At 40.7% G+C, this 16,702-nt stretch overlaps 1 protein-coding gene across 5 annotated transcripts in view; it reads right to left on the reverse strand.

Annotated features, from left to right (window-relative positions):
• LOC130929758 (serine/threonine-protein kinase tousled-like 1-B) overlaps window positions 1-15,652 on the reverse strand; it is a 37,487-nt gene extending 21,835 nt beyond the window's left edge. For 2 of the 5 annotated variants that reach the window (XR_009066954.1, XM_057857224.1), the window contains exons 1-15: window positions 15,223-15,652; window positions 12,629-12,750; window positions 12,060-12,128; window positions 10,453-10,491; window positions 10,274-10,349; window positions 10,151-10,194; window positions 9,980-10,069; window positions 8,528-8,602; window positions 8,340-8,432; window positions 6,294-6,404; window positions 5,726-5,862; window positions 5,452-5,643; window positions 5,306-5,372; window positions 4,242-4,339; window positions 4,050-4,131 (exon numbers count right to left, since the gene is read on the reverse strand). Coding sequence is in view for 4 of the 5 variants with exons in the window: in XM_057857224.1 (XP_057713207.1) it covers window positions 4,050-4,131; window positions 4,242-4,339; window positions 5,306-5,372; window positions 5,452-5,643; window positions 5,726-5,862; window positions 6,294-6,404; window positions 8,340-8,432; window positions 8,528-8,602; window positions 9,980-10,069; window positions 10,151-10,194; window positions 10,274-10,349; window positions 10,453-10,491; window positions 12,060-12,128; window positions 12,629-12,750; window positions 15,223-15,349 (1,422 nt within the window). In the remaining variant the exon portion in view is untranslated. The other 3 variants (XM_057857227.1, XM_057857226.1, XM_057857225.1) reach the window with 3 other exon arrangements.
• Between the last annotated feature and the right edge of the window lie 1,050 nt (window positions 15,653-16,702).

Raw genomic sequence — 16,702 nt, forward strand, 5'->3', positions numbered from 1 at the left:
CCTTTCTAAGTACAAACTCCTCATACACAATGTACAGTATCTCCTGAGTACCGGGGGGAAAAAAATAATAATAATAATACATTTTATTTCTCGAGCGCTTTTCAAACCACACAAAGACGCTTCACAAGGGACATGGAATCACAGTACGATAAAAAAGGTATTAAAAGGATAAAAGATTTTAAAACACAATAAAAAGAAGATATGACAGAGCTTGGGGTTATGGTGGGTAAGATAGAGTGAACAGGTGTGTTTTCAGTCTGGATTTGAAAAGTGAGAGGGTAGAAATGCTGCGAAGATCTGGAGGATGGGAGCTGTGGGGAACAGTGACTAAAAGCTCTGGAACCAAAGATGGAGAGGCGGACACGGGGGACGGAGAGGGGGAGAATAGTGATAGGGCGAAGTGGACGGGTTGGAATGTTTAAACGGAGTAGATTGCAAAGGTAGTGAGGGGCCAGGCCATGGAGTGTTTTGAAAGTGATGATGAGGATTTTGTAAATGATTCTTTGTTTGACAGGAAGCCAGTGAAGTTGACGGATGGGGGTGATGTGGTGTGTTGCGGGGGTTCGAGTGATGAGGCGTGCTGCTGAGTTCTGGAGGAGCTGCAGTTTCTGGAGGGACTTGTTAGGGAGACCGAAGAGCAGTGACTTGCAATAATCGAGCCGGGAGGTTATTAGATTACAGACCAGGGTGGAAGCGGTGTGGCGGGTGAGAGAAGGGAGGAGACAAATGTTGCGAAGGTGGAAATAAGCTGATCTGGTGATGCTGTTGATATGTGACCGGAAGGAGAGCGTGCTGTCGAGGATGACACCCAGACTCTTAACCTGAGACGAAGGAGATATTGGTACATTGTTGATGGTAATAGAGAACTTATGGACATCAGAGAGCATTGCGGTGGTTCCAACTAGGAGGACTTCTGTTTTTGAGCTGTTGAGTAGGAGGAAGTTAGAGGAGAACCAGGAGTTTATGTCATCTAAGCAGAGGGTGAGGGAGGAAGGGGGAGGGAGGCGGTTGGTTTTGAGGAGATGTAGAGCTGGGTGTCATCCGCGTAACAGTGGAAGTGAATGTTGTGTTTGCGGAAGATGGAACCGAGGGGGAGAATGTAAATGATAAAGAGGAGCGGCCCCAGGACAGAACCCTGGGGCACACCGGCGGAGACAGGGAGGGAATCGGATTTATGGGGGCCGAATTTGACAAATTGTGTGCGGTCGGACAGGTAGGAAGTGAACCAGGAAAGGGGTGTGTGGGTGACACCAATGGAGGAGAGTCGGTCGGGAAGGATTGTGTGGGAAATGGTGTCGAGGGCGGCAGTGAGATCGAGGAGGACAAGAATTGATAATAAACCGGAGTCGGATGCTACGAGGAGGTCGTTTGTAATTCTAAGTAAGGCTGTTTCGGTGCTATGGAGGGGGCGGAAACCGGATTGAAAGTGCTCGTAAATGTCATTGGTAATTAGGTGGTTATGGAGTTGGGATGCAACGGTTTTTTCAAGAGTTTTGGAAATTAAAGGTAGGTTGGAGGTGGGGCGGAGGTTATTTAAATTGGTGGGATCCAGGTTGGGTTTTTTCAGAATGGGTGTGATGGAAGCAGTTTTGAGAGATGGAGGAACCATACCGAATGTGAGTGAGGAGTGAATGATAGTAGTGATGAAGGGGGCTATTGAGGGAAGACAAGTTTTGATGAGGGCAGTGGGAAGAGGATCAAGGTGACAGGTAGTGGGTTTGGATTTGGTGATGATGTCAGAGATAGTTAGGATTGAAGGAAGGATAAATGAGGAGAGGGTGCTGATGAGAGGAACATCAGAGGGAAGAGGGTCAGTCCCAGAAACTGCAGCTCCGTGGTGAGTCAGGGATTGGTGAATGTCAGTCATTTTTGTGGAGAAGAAAGTCAGGATTGCTTCACAAAAATTAGCAAAGCACATGAGAAGAGGGAGACGATCCGGGGGGCTTAGTGATTTTGGTTAGAAGTGAGTGCAGGCTTTTAGAGTTGTGTTGATCAGCTGAAATGAGGCTGGAATAGTAAGTTGATTTGGCTGCATTGATGTGGACCTTGTATAAAGTGAGTTGAGAACTGTACATTTCTTTGTGTATTGATAGTCCAGTTTTCTTGTACAGATGTTCGAGCTGACGGTTTCGTGACTTAAGCAGGCGGAGAGCAGGGGTGAACCAGGGCGTGGATTGGGTGATGGAAATAGAAGGGGTTTTTAGGGGGGCGTGGTAGTTAAGGAGTGAGTGGAGATGGGTATTGTAATGGGACACTAAATCGGCAGGTGAACTGGTTGAGGTTGTGGGAGGAAGGTTGTCAATGTCACATGAAAGTGCTTGGGTGTTTATAATATTTAAAATATTATCCAATAACATTCATTTTGAAATTGCCCAATATTTTTTAAGGTAATTGGAAGACTGAAAGCATTTTAAGATCGCTTGTGTCCACTACAACAGCCACTGAAACATTAGAAAATTTGTTCAGTGAAAAGTAATACACACTTGCCTTTACTCTTCCAATAAAATGCAAGCCAGCACAGCAGAATTAATCAGTGACCCAGTTTTAAATAATCGAGGTTTATATAATGACAAATCAACCATTTTGCTACATTTCAACTCATCAACATTGTCATTTAAGAGTTGGATTGTCCATGCGCTTTGATTTTCCAAAGTAAGGAGGAAACGGACTTTAAAAATGGCTCTTTAAACACTATACATGTCCTGAGCAACCAGCGTATTAGTAAGGCTAGACAACCAACAAATTTGGTGCAGAAACATACCAAGAAACAATTTAGTAGGGGTGTAACGGTACACTAAAATGTACTTTAGTTCGTTTTTTTTTAAGTGCTCGGTTCGGTGAAATTTTCGGTATAAAAAAAAGGCAGGGAAAAAGTCTAGAAAAGTAAAAAAGTCTATTTTTAAAATGTGAACGACAGAACTCTTGATAGCAACAACCTGAGCATGACAAATGTACAGGTACTACATCGCAGTCTTCACCATGTCTGAACTCCTTTGAGCCAACCTAAGACTAACCTCTTAAAGGCTCAGGACCCTTTGCAGGTGTTTTGAATTACGTGCAAATAGAATTTGACTCTCTGAACCTACTGAAGCTTTTAACAGTCTTAAAAAAATATTTTTTTTTTTTGCTTTAGAGATTCACATTTTCTGCAAAAAGCACAACTCCCTCTCCCCATAGAGGTTGGCTGACAACTGGCCAGGAAGGTGCCTGATGTTTAAAACATAAAATATCCCTAAAAATTAGGTTCATTTTAGGGGTGCACAATATTCATTTTTTAAAAAACTGATACCGATATCAATAACTTCCTGCTCCTCAAAGCCGATACCGATATCGATAACAGATAAGAAATATATCTTTTTTTTATGTATATTCACCCGAGTTTTTGAATTTTTCATAATGACATGAACATTATTATAATGAACAAAACAAAGACAAGAAGTCTCGACTTCAAATAAAGTGCCAATATTTTTTCAAATAAATATTATTTGAGTCAATCACAATCAATTAGTCAATGTAATTAAAGATGTGTTTCCTGAACAATGAGCACTGAACTAAAACATAAAACCAACAGGTATTTTGCTTTGTCATCAGATAAAAATATTTGGTGCTACAGGAGAGAAGACTGTTGTGGTCTTGGTCCATTAAACAATTAGGGCAGCTTCATTCGCAGCTTGCGTGTCCTCGTACTCTTTTAATTAAAACACCATCGAAGCGATTGTCATCTTTTAAGTGGCTTATTAAGACGTGTTTCAAACTGTAACAAAAAAATGGATGCAGTGAATTAATCTGACCGGCAGGTGGCAGCAATGCCCCGCAAATGGTCAACTGATTTCCCATACTGTGTAAAGCCAGCACAGTACATATTATCGGTCCTATTAATAATGTTATTGGATTTATTGGGATGACGTCACAATTCCTATTATCGGACCGATAATTATCGGACCAATAATTATCGTGCACCAGTAGTTAATTTGTGGCTGACAGAATCGTGATCATGATCAAATTTCGCTTAATTGTGCAGCCCTAGAGCGGAGTCGTTTAAACTGTACCTTGTAGACTTCACTGAAACCGCCCCTGCCAAGCAAGTGTAGCAATAGGTACCTTTCGTTCAGAGTGGGATGGTCTTTAAACCTGTGTGAGGTAGGAGCCAAACTTTGTAAGCAGTTGAGTATTAAATCACCATGGATGGTGCTAATTTATTTCAACATTATACTGCATTGAATGAAAAAGTTTGGACTTACGCTGAGCTGTCCTCATTGTTTATCCTCTTCAGCTCTCTGATATGGAGGTTCCTCACACGCTCCAAACGTTCCAGTTCCGCTTGAATTTCTGCCTCCTCCTGAAGCAAACAGCACTTGTTTTGGCATTTCGTCAACACGTATGCATTCTGTCCTATTTACCGGAGTTTGTGCTGCACCAATTATTTGATTAAATCGAGGAATTCGTTTAGAAAAAAGCTTTGAATTCAATTTTGCTGCTTTGATGATTCGTTTAATTAGTTTGGCCTTGTAATGCTTTGTTTTTAATGTGTGGAATTTAGTTTTATTGATTTTGGAGGATACACTTCCCTCTGGTGGCGACAGTGATTATGATATAATTTGTCTAACATGGCTGAATCCAGCTGCTCCCTGTTAAGGCCAACTTAAGGCTGTAAGGTTTTTTGTGCTACAATTTTTGTTTATGCATTCGGAATTTAGAGGTATAGTTAAGGTTTGTTAAGACAATTGTAAAAAAGTTATTTATAAGCATTTCAGCTAGCTGACTTTTGCTATGCAAGTTACGTTAATTCGACCCACTATGTTTACATATCATGTCAACTAATTAGACATTTAAACTGTTGTCTTTTATTGTCCAAATGTGTGTTATTTTGCTCAACGTTGTACATGTGTGTTACAGCTTCACAAAAAAATCAAAATGTGGAAAAAGTGAATCAAGTAAAGAATTTCGAAGAACCACAAATTGTCTTGTTTGATGTCTGTCTAGCTAAATAACGCCACATTTAGCGAGGACAGAAAAGGTGTATTAAAATAACAAACTGTGGCTACCTGTGGTTATTCTGCAACACATTAAATGTTTCTTATTCGATGACTCCATTAACAGAACTAATTAATCAATAGATTAATCGTTTACTTCAATAATCGATAGCTGCAGCCCTAAACAGAGCTTTCGGAAAACTCTTGTTTTCAGAGTGTGGGCCAAAGGGGTAAACTACATAGTTTAGTTTGCTTAATTTAAAACATGCAATATTATAGCATGTATTTTTATGTTTCCAAGCGGAATGATATCTTCGGCTTTTGTTACTGACCTTCTTCAGGTGACCGAGGCGAAGCTTGAATATCTCTTCCTGCTCATGGTACTCAGCCAGGGTTAGCCTACAAACATAAATATTTAAATACATGTAATATAGGTAAGAGCAATCTTGATTACAATTCTCCTCTCGATTTAACTTACAGCTGGGGCAGAGATGGCTTGAGGAATGGGTCTGAATCGTTGCCGTTGACCACCTTGGTTTTCCTCTGTTTGGGTTCAGAGGTTGAGGCCACAGAAAGGGAAGGCGACGCTGGATTTGGAGGCTTCCTCTTGGCAAGCAGCTTTCGCTGTCGCTCTATATCTTCTCTCTGTTGGTTGATGCCTTCTTGTTGCCTGCGTAAAGCCATGAGTTAATTATGTGTTGCTAATTGCAACACCTCAAGAATCAAATTGTTGCGTGTTCACGTGTTCTTACTTGATCAGGTTTTGGAACGCATATCCATCAGTCCACTGCTCTGTGTAGGATGCTCCGTGTCTCACCGTTGTGAAGTGGCCCAGACGGAGGCGGTCCTGCATGCTCTTCTCACGGCAGGACTGCTTCTCCTGGGTGCTCTAGTCAGAAAGTAGGCAGGTATATCCACAAACATAATTAGAAACAATGAACTTGTCACAGCATGTTTCCTTCAGGTGCATTTGTATTATATATAACACATTAAATATGTACATTATTATTGGGGCTGTGATCATCTATGATCACATGTTTAATTTAGATTATGTACATGGTGAAAATATATGCATTGCATTCAAAGAAGCTTTTGTACATTATTATGAAGGACTGTTTAAAGGAGCCATATATAGCTGTATATTACAATATATCCAATAGAGCCAATATATAACAGCTATGTCAGCATTTCAGCACAAACACTAGAATTTGCTCGTGTGCTTTGAATAGTGACACTGTACACATCAATGCAGTCTAAGCACACAAGAATAAGTTGTGGGAGGACAACAAAGTAGCTGTACATGCATCAAAAGACACTGACCTTTTCAATGAGAAGTTTCTTGCTCATTGTGATACACTTGTTAAGCCTCTCCTTGTATTTCTCCAGGAGTTTTTGCTGTTCATCGATCTGCCTCCGCAGGTCACAGTTAGCCTGTATTGGTTAAAAAAAATAGAAGAGTACATGAATGATTACTAAATTAAAGCATTACATACATTGTATGAACTAAAATGTTGAGATGCACGGCCATTAGAGGGTAAAAATGAAAGAAGGTTTTGCAGGTTTCTTCCACTTATCTGGACCTTTAAACAGAGCTTTTGACATAAAGTGCTTCTGACAACATCACTTGCAAACGCGGCTTTCAATCTTCCATTTATTTATTTGGCACTGATAGACCGTGGAAAACCAGAGATATGATGGTTTTAATTTCATAGAAGAAAATATTTTCTCCACCAGAGAGCACTCATGCTCTTTGGACAGGGGAGGTTTCATTTCTGTTGATTTTTGGAATTTGATGATTTTTGTGTATTTTTTTTGGCCTAATATGGTCATTTAAATGGTTACAGTACACTATAAAAACAACCGTTCATATAGATGGTGTTGTGCTGAGGGAAAAAAAATACTTGTTAAAAAAAAAAACTATCTGACATTGTAAGCAGTTACTCATTACCTGAATATTCTTTTGACCGATACATTTTTTTACTTGTACTTGAGTACATTTTTTGGATGACTACTTTTAGTTGAGTAACATTATTTTGAAGTAACACTACTCTTACTTGAGTAGAGGTTTTGGCTACTCTACCCACTAGAGGTGGGAATCTTGGGGCACCTAACGATTCGATTACGATTCAGAGGCTACGATTGGATTATAAATCGATTAATGATGCCCCCCCCTCCACTACCAATCGCTATTAGCTGCTTTTAATGTTTCCTGAATTAGTTACAAAAATCCTCTCAGGCTTAAACAAACTACTATTTCAGTATCAAGTTAACAGTCCAAAACAGTAAAAAAATCCTCAAGTCCACATTCTGTATCAGCAGCTTTGAACTACATTCAATTAATTTAATGTCTTGAATCAACCGTTAAAGTTGTTCAAATTGCTCCCGTTATTCCATAATTTCCTTTCTATCTACTTTCAACATGTAAAAGTTTTAAAACTGTTTCATCATTTAAAGATAGATTCAAGTCAAGATTTTGCTGATTTAGGAGTATTTTAGATAAAAAGTTAATTAGGTTTGCTCGGAAAGTTCGCTACAACAGCCGTCCTGAGAAGTCCACTGCTTTAAGATGGTGGCTGTTTACTCACGCCAGCGAGTCTGATTTCGCATCTAGTTTTCCTATATCTACCGTAGCATTATGTGGGCGTAGTTTGTAGCGGCTGTCGGCCGCAGTCAGGTATTATTGTTTTTTTAGCGGCATGAGTTGAGCATGATGTTCCAAGAGAGTCTAGCTGCAGGCCGCCTCTCTCAGTGCCCTGCGTCGCTCGGGTTTACTCTCGGCCCGTTCCTCATTGCGTCACGAAGACCGCGTTGACTGTGTTTTAGTTCCTCTTTACTTGGCATATTTCAATAATCGGAATTTGGATTTTTGTAAATCGTTCTCGAATCTTCCACGGCCAAATTGCGAATAATCTAAGAATCGTAAATTTCGCACACCTCTACTACGCATATGTTGTTTTGCAGAGATCTATAGCAACATGCTAAGGTTGTAATAAACTGTTAATTATTAAATAAAACAATTATTATATTGTTGTCATTTTCAATGTCCTTTGTAAAGTGCCTCCATAAAAAAATGGAAGTGTGGGAACATTTGTCCATTCACTAGAAGAACCTACTGCTGTTCAACCTTAGAAAGGGCTTCACTCACCATCCATCTTATTCCAAAACGGTTTTGAGTGATTTAGGTCAGGGGGATTTTTTCACAACAAACTCATCGGGTCACATCTTATGGAAAGGGGAATTCTGTAATATATTTCTCATCATGTTCCAAATCACAAGACATCAGGGGTATAGACAAATGTGTCAACATTTTCGTCAATATAATGTGTGCTTGTTGGTAAAATCAGAGGGTATGGAATTTCAACCCACCCTGAGCAGATCATCGATTCGTCCCTCTTTCTTCTCTAGGTCAAGACTCTTGTTGCTCTCAAGAGCAGCAAGTTTCAGTCCCGTTAATTCCGTCTAAGATTGCAGAGCATACGGATAGTTTATTTACTACATAGTACAAGGAATATGCAGAGCATAGTGAAGAAATTGTGTACAACATATCTGGATACCTGGACAAATTTACTGGATTTCGGATTGTGTTCCCCAAAACACAAACTAGTAGGTGAGGAGCTGTTCTGCCGGACCTGGAAAGATGACAGTGACATTGTTGTTTTTAAACCATAGAATAAGCATTGTACCTGAACAGAGGTTGCGCTAGACATTTTCGTTGTCTGTCATTTTGACTGACAGGGTCATAAAAATCCGGTCATAGTCTATTTTTACCCGTCACTTAAATTTTTAAAATGATAATGATGACATATTCAATAGTATTTAGTTTTCATTCATTTTTAATTAATATTGTAACGCTTGCTTGGCGGCGAAAAATTAGACATGGAAGTCGTGGTATTTTTCTCCCTTTTTACTCCGTTTACCGCCAACAACTCCGCCCCCAAAGAAAAGGAGGCAACGATATAGACCCCAATCACCAACGTCACACAATGATCTTAATGGTGGTTGTCAGCCCAAAATCTTCTAAATATATATTAAATGCATCTTACCAGATATAAAAAGACTATTACATAGTCTGTGGTGATCGTTTGGTGCCCAGATTTCTTGTCGAATTACAGCAGTCCATCTCGCTCTAATCTTCCGGTCTCTCAGAATACGGTAGAACTTCAAGTCTCTCCGTCTATCTTCTCTGTTACAGTAACCAACCGCCACACACGCCTTCACCATTTTGATTATTAATATTAACGAGCAGAAAAACACGCCGTAATAGGAGGCATGTACGTAGCGGTAATGTGTAAACATGACGAGCTGACACACAATATGGCAGCTCCGGTCAGGGGGGCGGAGTTGTGACGTCATGTGATTGGGGTCTATACACAGGCGGCAATCTTGTCCATCAATTGGATGACGCGCTGGCACACCGGGTGCACCAATAAGAACCTCGCGTTGATGTGTCAATCACGGTGCCGGTGTAGGCGCACTATCCTAGTCCCCTCACTATCCACTCGCGGGGGCCTGCGCTTGTCAGTGACGTTCCTTATTCTCGCTATTGGCTTTAGCATTTGTTAATAATACGCTCTGTGTGTAGTATCATCCATCGATTTTCCTTTTTAAATGAGCACTTTTAAGCGAACGCAAGAAGTAACAACGGGAACATTTTTAAACAGGCATTTCACGGGACAGCATTTCCTCGGCCAATTATATAGCTTATATAGCGAGAGCGAGTGGACAGTGAGGGGAAGAGGATAGTGAACCTACACCGCCGCCAGACCCCAGTGACGCTACAATATTCTGACAGAATATCCAATGACGTCATGCATTAAGAGAGACAATAGCTAATTAATATGCTAACTCGCCACCCTGTGGTCTGGGGTGTGAATTGCAACCTGTCAAAATGACGGACGGACTTCAGTTTTTTCCGTCACCATTTTAAAAAACCGGTCAACGACGGAAAAATTCCGGTTAACGCGACCCCTGTACCTGAATAATGTTTACTCATGTTACACACTTACAATTGAGCCAGGCGCTGAGTGTGAGCTCTGGGGAGAGCGCCGGGCTGATGGCAGCCCTCTAACTGGGCTGGAACCATTTCCACCCTGGAACTTTCCAGAGATAAGAAAATAATGAATTTTGTTTCAAATTCAAAATAAAAAGAAAATTTAAACATCAAAAATAATCCTCACATCGAAATAGTCGCTGATCTTGGGACCACGTGTCGTGGATTTCCCTGCATATTGAATTAGAAAAGATTATCTATAACATTAAAAAGTCTTGGATAATCACTTACCTCTGCAGGTTTTGCTAACCTTGACTGCTCTCTGAATAGGTGTCAGCTTTCCTTTTCCTCCCCCTGGATGATTCGGAATGCTTCTTCTCAGGGGTCTGTAAGTAGACACGAAGCAGAGGAGGAGAGAAAATGCTTAGGTCTCCTGAGTTTTACCTAACAACACTGTAGTGGCTTTTTACAGGAAGAGAAAGTACATACTGAGTAGGCAGGGGAGCTCCCTCTTTTCATATCAGAGTTCTATGTGGAAAAGAGATAGAAATGTGCAAGAAGTGGGAGTGACAGAGAAGTGGGTCGAGCACAAAAATAACTGAAAGACAGACCATGTAGTCCATAAAACCAGACCAACTGATTTTTGTACTTATGTGGCTAATTATCTCAGGGAGTTTTTTTTTTTCTTTTTCTAAACTTAACTTAATGAGTCAATGTAATATGGTGGTAGGCGTGTGCCGGTTACCGGTTTCAAGGTTTACCGTGGTATGAAAACCTCAGGGTTTCAAAACCACTAAAATTTTCCGTCATACCGTAGTACGGTAAGAAACAGACGGCCGGGACTTAAAGGAGGAAGGACAGCCGACGTGCAGACAATACCTCCAACATGATTTCATGTCATTTTACACAAAATTTATGTAAACGCTGTCATAAACGTTTCCCACCAGCTACGAGAGTTCGCTCCAGTGTTTCGTGTGTCTAGCGATGGTAAAACAAATACAATAATGGAATCTTGTTAATGTGGTTGGTTAGCATGCCAAGACGGCTAATAGTTTTCTCTCTATTAGCGTATTAGTCTTCTGCCATTGAAAACATCTGTTCAAAATAACATTTTCATAATACAGCCTGTGGAGTTTTTTCTCTCTGGCGACTTTCTGTGTTGAGAGAGGGTGGGTGTGTATGTATTATGTGTAAATAATGATACAAGTCATACACACACGCTGTCTCTTGCTCTCACTCTCCATTAATATTAAACTAATTAACATTAATAGTAGTAGTTGTGTATTAACCCTAAAAGGTGAACATACCCCGATTTCTGCATTATAAACTTGATTTTTGACAATTGAGAGAGAAATGTGTAGAAAATGAGCAAGTCTCTAATTTTATATTTTGAAATTACATTCATTGTTTTTGTTCCAATTTGCAAATATGTTGTGAAAAAAAAAATCCCGTCTAATGGGAAAAAACATACATCTCAAAATGCCAAATTTTAGAGCTATAACTACAATACCAAGATACCGTGAAACCGCGGTATTTTTCCTTAAGGTTATCATACCGTCAAAATCTGATACAGGCACATGCCCATATGGTGGTGCACATGAAAATTGACAAGGTGGATAATTTTGGCAAAAAAAGGACTCGACAGAAATATAACACCAGCTATGAATCAAACTGCTCGATATTGCCTCATGAACCTTTTTTTTTCTCAGCTGACCACTGACGATACACTTTATTGCTTTAAATGCTACATACAATTGAAGAAAAGCAAAAAAATTTGGCTGTACTTTGCTGTTGGCATGCAGATATTGACTATCTTTAACAGTTTATTAAATTTTCTGGTGCACAGTGCCATCTTTAGAACCATTTCAGAAACAGGCTGAAAATTTTAATCAAACTTGAATGTAGTGATCATAATTGTCTTTTATATACTGTTTATTTTGCACATACCTGAAACACCTAAAATTGGACGCTAATATAGGAGCAGCTGCTTATTGGCATGATGTGTTTTATTTCCTATTACTGTAAATTATTATCTCTAAAAAAGTACTGATTAGTTGGCTATCAAAATAATCGTTTGTGCCATCTCTGTCAACTACCTCAGACTCCTTGTCGCTGGATGAGCCAAGACTTCCGTAGCTGTGGTTGGAAGACTCATTGGCGAGACCCTGCAAACAAGCACAAAGGACAACTCAAAAAAATGAGCGACCGCATGACTATAAAGTGAGTAAACAACAGCAAAACAGGGACCATCCTCAAGTTGTTTGACAGTAAATCAACTCTTTAGTTAAATAAGTGAACAACTTGGCTTTTTTTTTAGCACATGGACAGCAAGCGCAGAAAAGAAATAAACTTTCTCTCATGGAAACTTGGATTCTGGTCCCTTCTGTCTTTTAATGCAAAAACACATTGTAGTTGTAGGTAGAACTTGCAACGAGATAACTTTGCACGCAGCCTGATTTGATTGTTTAAACAAGTCCAGGCTTGCATACTCATTGACTCAAACCATTTGACAATTAATTCATTTCTTTATCAGACTTCAGGTTTGAATGTAAACAGATTGCACAAAAGAGCTGCGTAGCCGGCTTGGGTGCCATTGTACCTTTGTCTACTTGCTTTGTGCCCGCACGGTGATACAGAAAAACAAGACTTTTTGACGTGGCGTTACCTTGGTACCTCCACTCATACTGCCAGTGCTGCCTCCTGTGTTGCCACTGACAGCCCCCGTGAACCTGGCCTCTAGAAGCTCCTGTCTCCGGGGGTCCAAGCTGTGCAGCTCCTCCATGGGGCCTGGTGCAAAGGCAATAGCAGAGTAAAGTTACATGCATAAAATAAAGCACGACAGCGACAAACAGAAAGCGCTAAAAGAATGGTGAAACTAGGGGTGTGACAAAATATCGAAATGGTGATATATCGTGATACTTTGTTTAGGGGTGCACGATATCCATTTTTTGAAACCGATACCGATATCGATAACTTCCTGCTCCTCAAGGCCGATACAGATACGATAACCGATAATATATATATAATTTTTCAATGAATATTCACCTGAGTTTTTGAACACCTGTAGGTCAAAAATACTAGTGGTTGATTCAGCTTGGATTTGCCTTTGACCAAACCAGAATTTTCATGATGACATGAACATTATTATAATGAACAAAACAAAGACAGTAACAAAACTTTGCATACTGGAAAAACAAGAGTGAAAACAAACGCACAAATCCCAAACCAACACCGTGCCAAAAATATTATTAATAGGGCCGATAATATATTATGTTATCGGATTTATTGGGATGACGTTATAATTCCTATTATCGGACCGATTTGTATCCCAAAAGGTTATCGATATGCTCCTGTCAAGAACCGAGATATCATTTTAAAAACGTGTCTATTAAAAAAACAAACAAAAAAAAAAAAAGGCTGCCATTGACGGTGCTTGACGCCCAATCCATTTAGACTGGGAACGTTCGTTCATTCAAAACCAGAGCATTTACAGGTCACTTGCTTTTCATTTTAGGGCATTTACAGGTCATTTCCTGTTGAGTTTGAGTCACTGCCAATTCATTTGGGTGATTCCCAGGTCACTTCCTGTTCTGTCACGCAAAATAAACAGCAAGTGACCCATAAAATACCCCAAAATCAGCAGGAAGTAACTGAAAATCAACAGGTAAATGATCTTAAATGGCCCAAAATTACTCATTGCCTGGCATTGGTTGCCACTGACGGCCATAGACGTTCAATCCGTTTGAAGTGGGAGGGATGGCAGCGAATGAACGAAAGTTCATTCGCTGCCACCCTCCCAGTTCAAACGGATTGGACGTCTACTAGTGATAAACTCATTCCAATTCACAGCAGAAGCTTGTTTTTCTGTTTATTAGTTTTTAGTAGAATATCCTAGAATGATTGACGTATTGTATCGTGAGGTACCAAGGTTACAATTCCTAGGAGAAACGGTATCTCAGGTAGGCAAACAGGATGAAAACAAGGCTGTGGGTGGCTCATTAAAAGCTGCACTGTCATGCTATAATGACCACTGACATTGGGATGTGACGCTGCTGTTGTAACAAAAAGAGAACACTCCAAAAAAATATAGAGCAGCAGGAAGAGGCTAGTTCGACAGCAACAGAAGACAAACCATATTATTCCAAACTGTAATTCTTTTTATCTTACTGTACCATGATGAACTAGTACGCAGTTAAGATTGATCTACAGATTAGGTTACAAATCTTCTCCGAAAGAGTCCATTTAAAAAGAACTTTCAATTAAAACACCCCTCTACCATTAAATTTATAAACCTGTCACACAATCAGAAGCTGCACAGCAACTACAGTAAATAAGCTGCCTGCCCGGGCCATGATTTGTTGCATTCTCCTCCAAAGGAGAGAAGCTCAGAATTTCTGCACCTTACCGCCTATTGATGCTGCAGGCTTTGGCTCTCTTATTAGATATTTTCAGGATGCGATCATTCCATCGCTTTTGGCACGAGGGCAAAGCACTGAGAGGAATAATGGACATTATGAAATCTTCAAGCAATGAACCACAGCACACAACAACGCCTGTTCGGGGTTATTTGAGGACAAGGCACTGTGTGTTATTGGGCTAGCTATGATGTAGATATGTAACCACTTCTTTAAAATACTGAGATGTATATTTACTGCATAGTAATATTACATCAAGGTTAAACTACGAATAATTAAATCCAGAGCTGTTTTTATTTTTTCTTTAAAATATTGTACTACTCGGAGAATATGAGTAACCCACTCGTTTTTTTTTTTTTTTTTTTTTTTAATTTGAACAAATGACAATTACATTCTAATTACCACCGACAGGCGTGACGAAAATAAAATACTAGATATCCTTACTATGCCTAAAGGGCAACGTGAGCATTCAGCGAACACACCAATTTGTTTTTAACGGAACAAGCGTTTACAAACTAACAGTTCCAAACCTCGTCAACTATGTCCCGGTTAACAAACTAGTCATTAAGACGTTCAAAAATTAACTAGGAAAGCCCAAATTGAAGCTAGCGTTGCCTTCGTGCAGACATGATAGCTCCAAGCTACTTAGACTAGCCGTCAACACAAGTGACAACTGACGTTTGGCTTCCAATTCACGGAACATCAGTGAACTTGACATCCATTTTCACCGCAAACAAACATATTGGAACGACAATGCTCGAATAACCCAAGCCTCCCCTCGCCGCAAAAGCAGATATTTGAGGAAGAAAGACACTCGTCCGAGGACTTGTCGAGCTCCATATACCTTCCTTAAGCTTCGCAGTCGCCGTTATGTGTTGTTGAGAAATCGTAGGGGAGGAGGAGAGCTGCGACCAAGATGGCGTCGCCTCCAAACTTCCACCACCACTTCCACTGTTACTTTGGACACTCATCAAGCCACTTTGCCGCCGAGAGGAGCCAGCGCTCACACTGTCATTCTAGGAAACGCCGAGGTGTCTTCCATCGATTCACACCTGCTCTAACTCTGCCCCCCAAAATAGCTGGTGACTTTAGTTCGCCTCGTTGTTTTTGCTAGACGTCTTCAACGTTGCGGTCGTAGAGGAGCTGCTTCCTCTGGGGCTCGATGGAGCGGATCCAGCGTAATAACCTTTGCATGATGACCGACCGCATCGCGCGCCTGTCAGCATCCACTTCTCGAACGGGGCTTTGATTCTAACAGGCGGATATCGCGAGGCCAGCGCTCACCTAGCAGCGAGATGAGCGAGAGAATGAGGAGGGCGGGAGGAAGGGGGCGTGACTCCGACGACACACTGATCTGGGATTGTTTCTTTCTCCATAAAACCAAGCCAGAAGGCGACGCTCGACATTGACCCGAGAACAGTGACAACAACAACAAACAAACCGGAAAACGAGAGAAACACTTTATATTAGGGGTGTCAAACGATTAAAATGTTTAATCGAGTTAATTACAGCTTAAAAATTAATTAATCGTAATTAAACGCAATTCAAACCATCTTTAAAATATGCCATATTTTTCAGTAAATTATTGTTGGAATGGAAAGATAAGACACAAGATGGATATATACATTCAACATACGGTACATAAGTACTGCATTTCTTTATTATAACCAGGGGTGCACATAAGTGGTCCGCCTGCGCGCATGCGTACTGGACGTAGACAAACGCGCTGGCCCTCAAAGGCTTCCATACGCTTTTGCGTACCGATGGCTGACCACCGTATTTGCGGCGGACACGAGAAAATAACTTCTCAAAATGTCGAAGAGGCAGGCCACACTGAGTAATTACTTCCGTGTTCCCCCACCCCCAGACAGACGACAGAGACGTCACCGGAGCTACCGAAAAAAAGGACTTTTGCTGAAAAGTGGCTACAGGAGGTCCCATGGCTAGAAGCAAATGATGCTCGCACGGAAATGCGGTACAAAATGTGCCGTGAGAATCCCAGTGTCGCCGATAAGAGCAGCGCATTTTATGTAGAGTCAAAGAATTTCAGCCATCCAAACTTTGAAAAGCACGAAAAAAACAGAGAGCATGTGGCAATTAAGCAAACTATCGATGTCAGACATGACCCCACTCGCCCTATGGACAAGTCTCGGAATAAAGGTAATGAACAGCGACATGCACTGACAAACGTGTTTTTGCTCGCATTTTACAAAGCTAAACATGCACGTTCAATGAGGTCTTATGAGGAGGACATCCCACTTTTAAAAAGGCTTGGAGTTAATGTGGGAGCCGCATAATGGCCTTTATTTTGAATTGGTGCTTTT

Source organism: Corythoichthys intestinalis, chromosome 14 (genome assembly GCF_030265065.1).
Source record: "Corythoichthys intestinalis isolate RoL2023-P3 chromosome 14, ASM3026506v1, whole genome shotgun sequence".
Lineage (NCBI taxonomy): Eukaryota > Metazoa > Chordata > Actinopteri > Syngnathiformes > Syngnathidae > Corythoichthys > Corythoichthys intestinalis.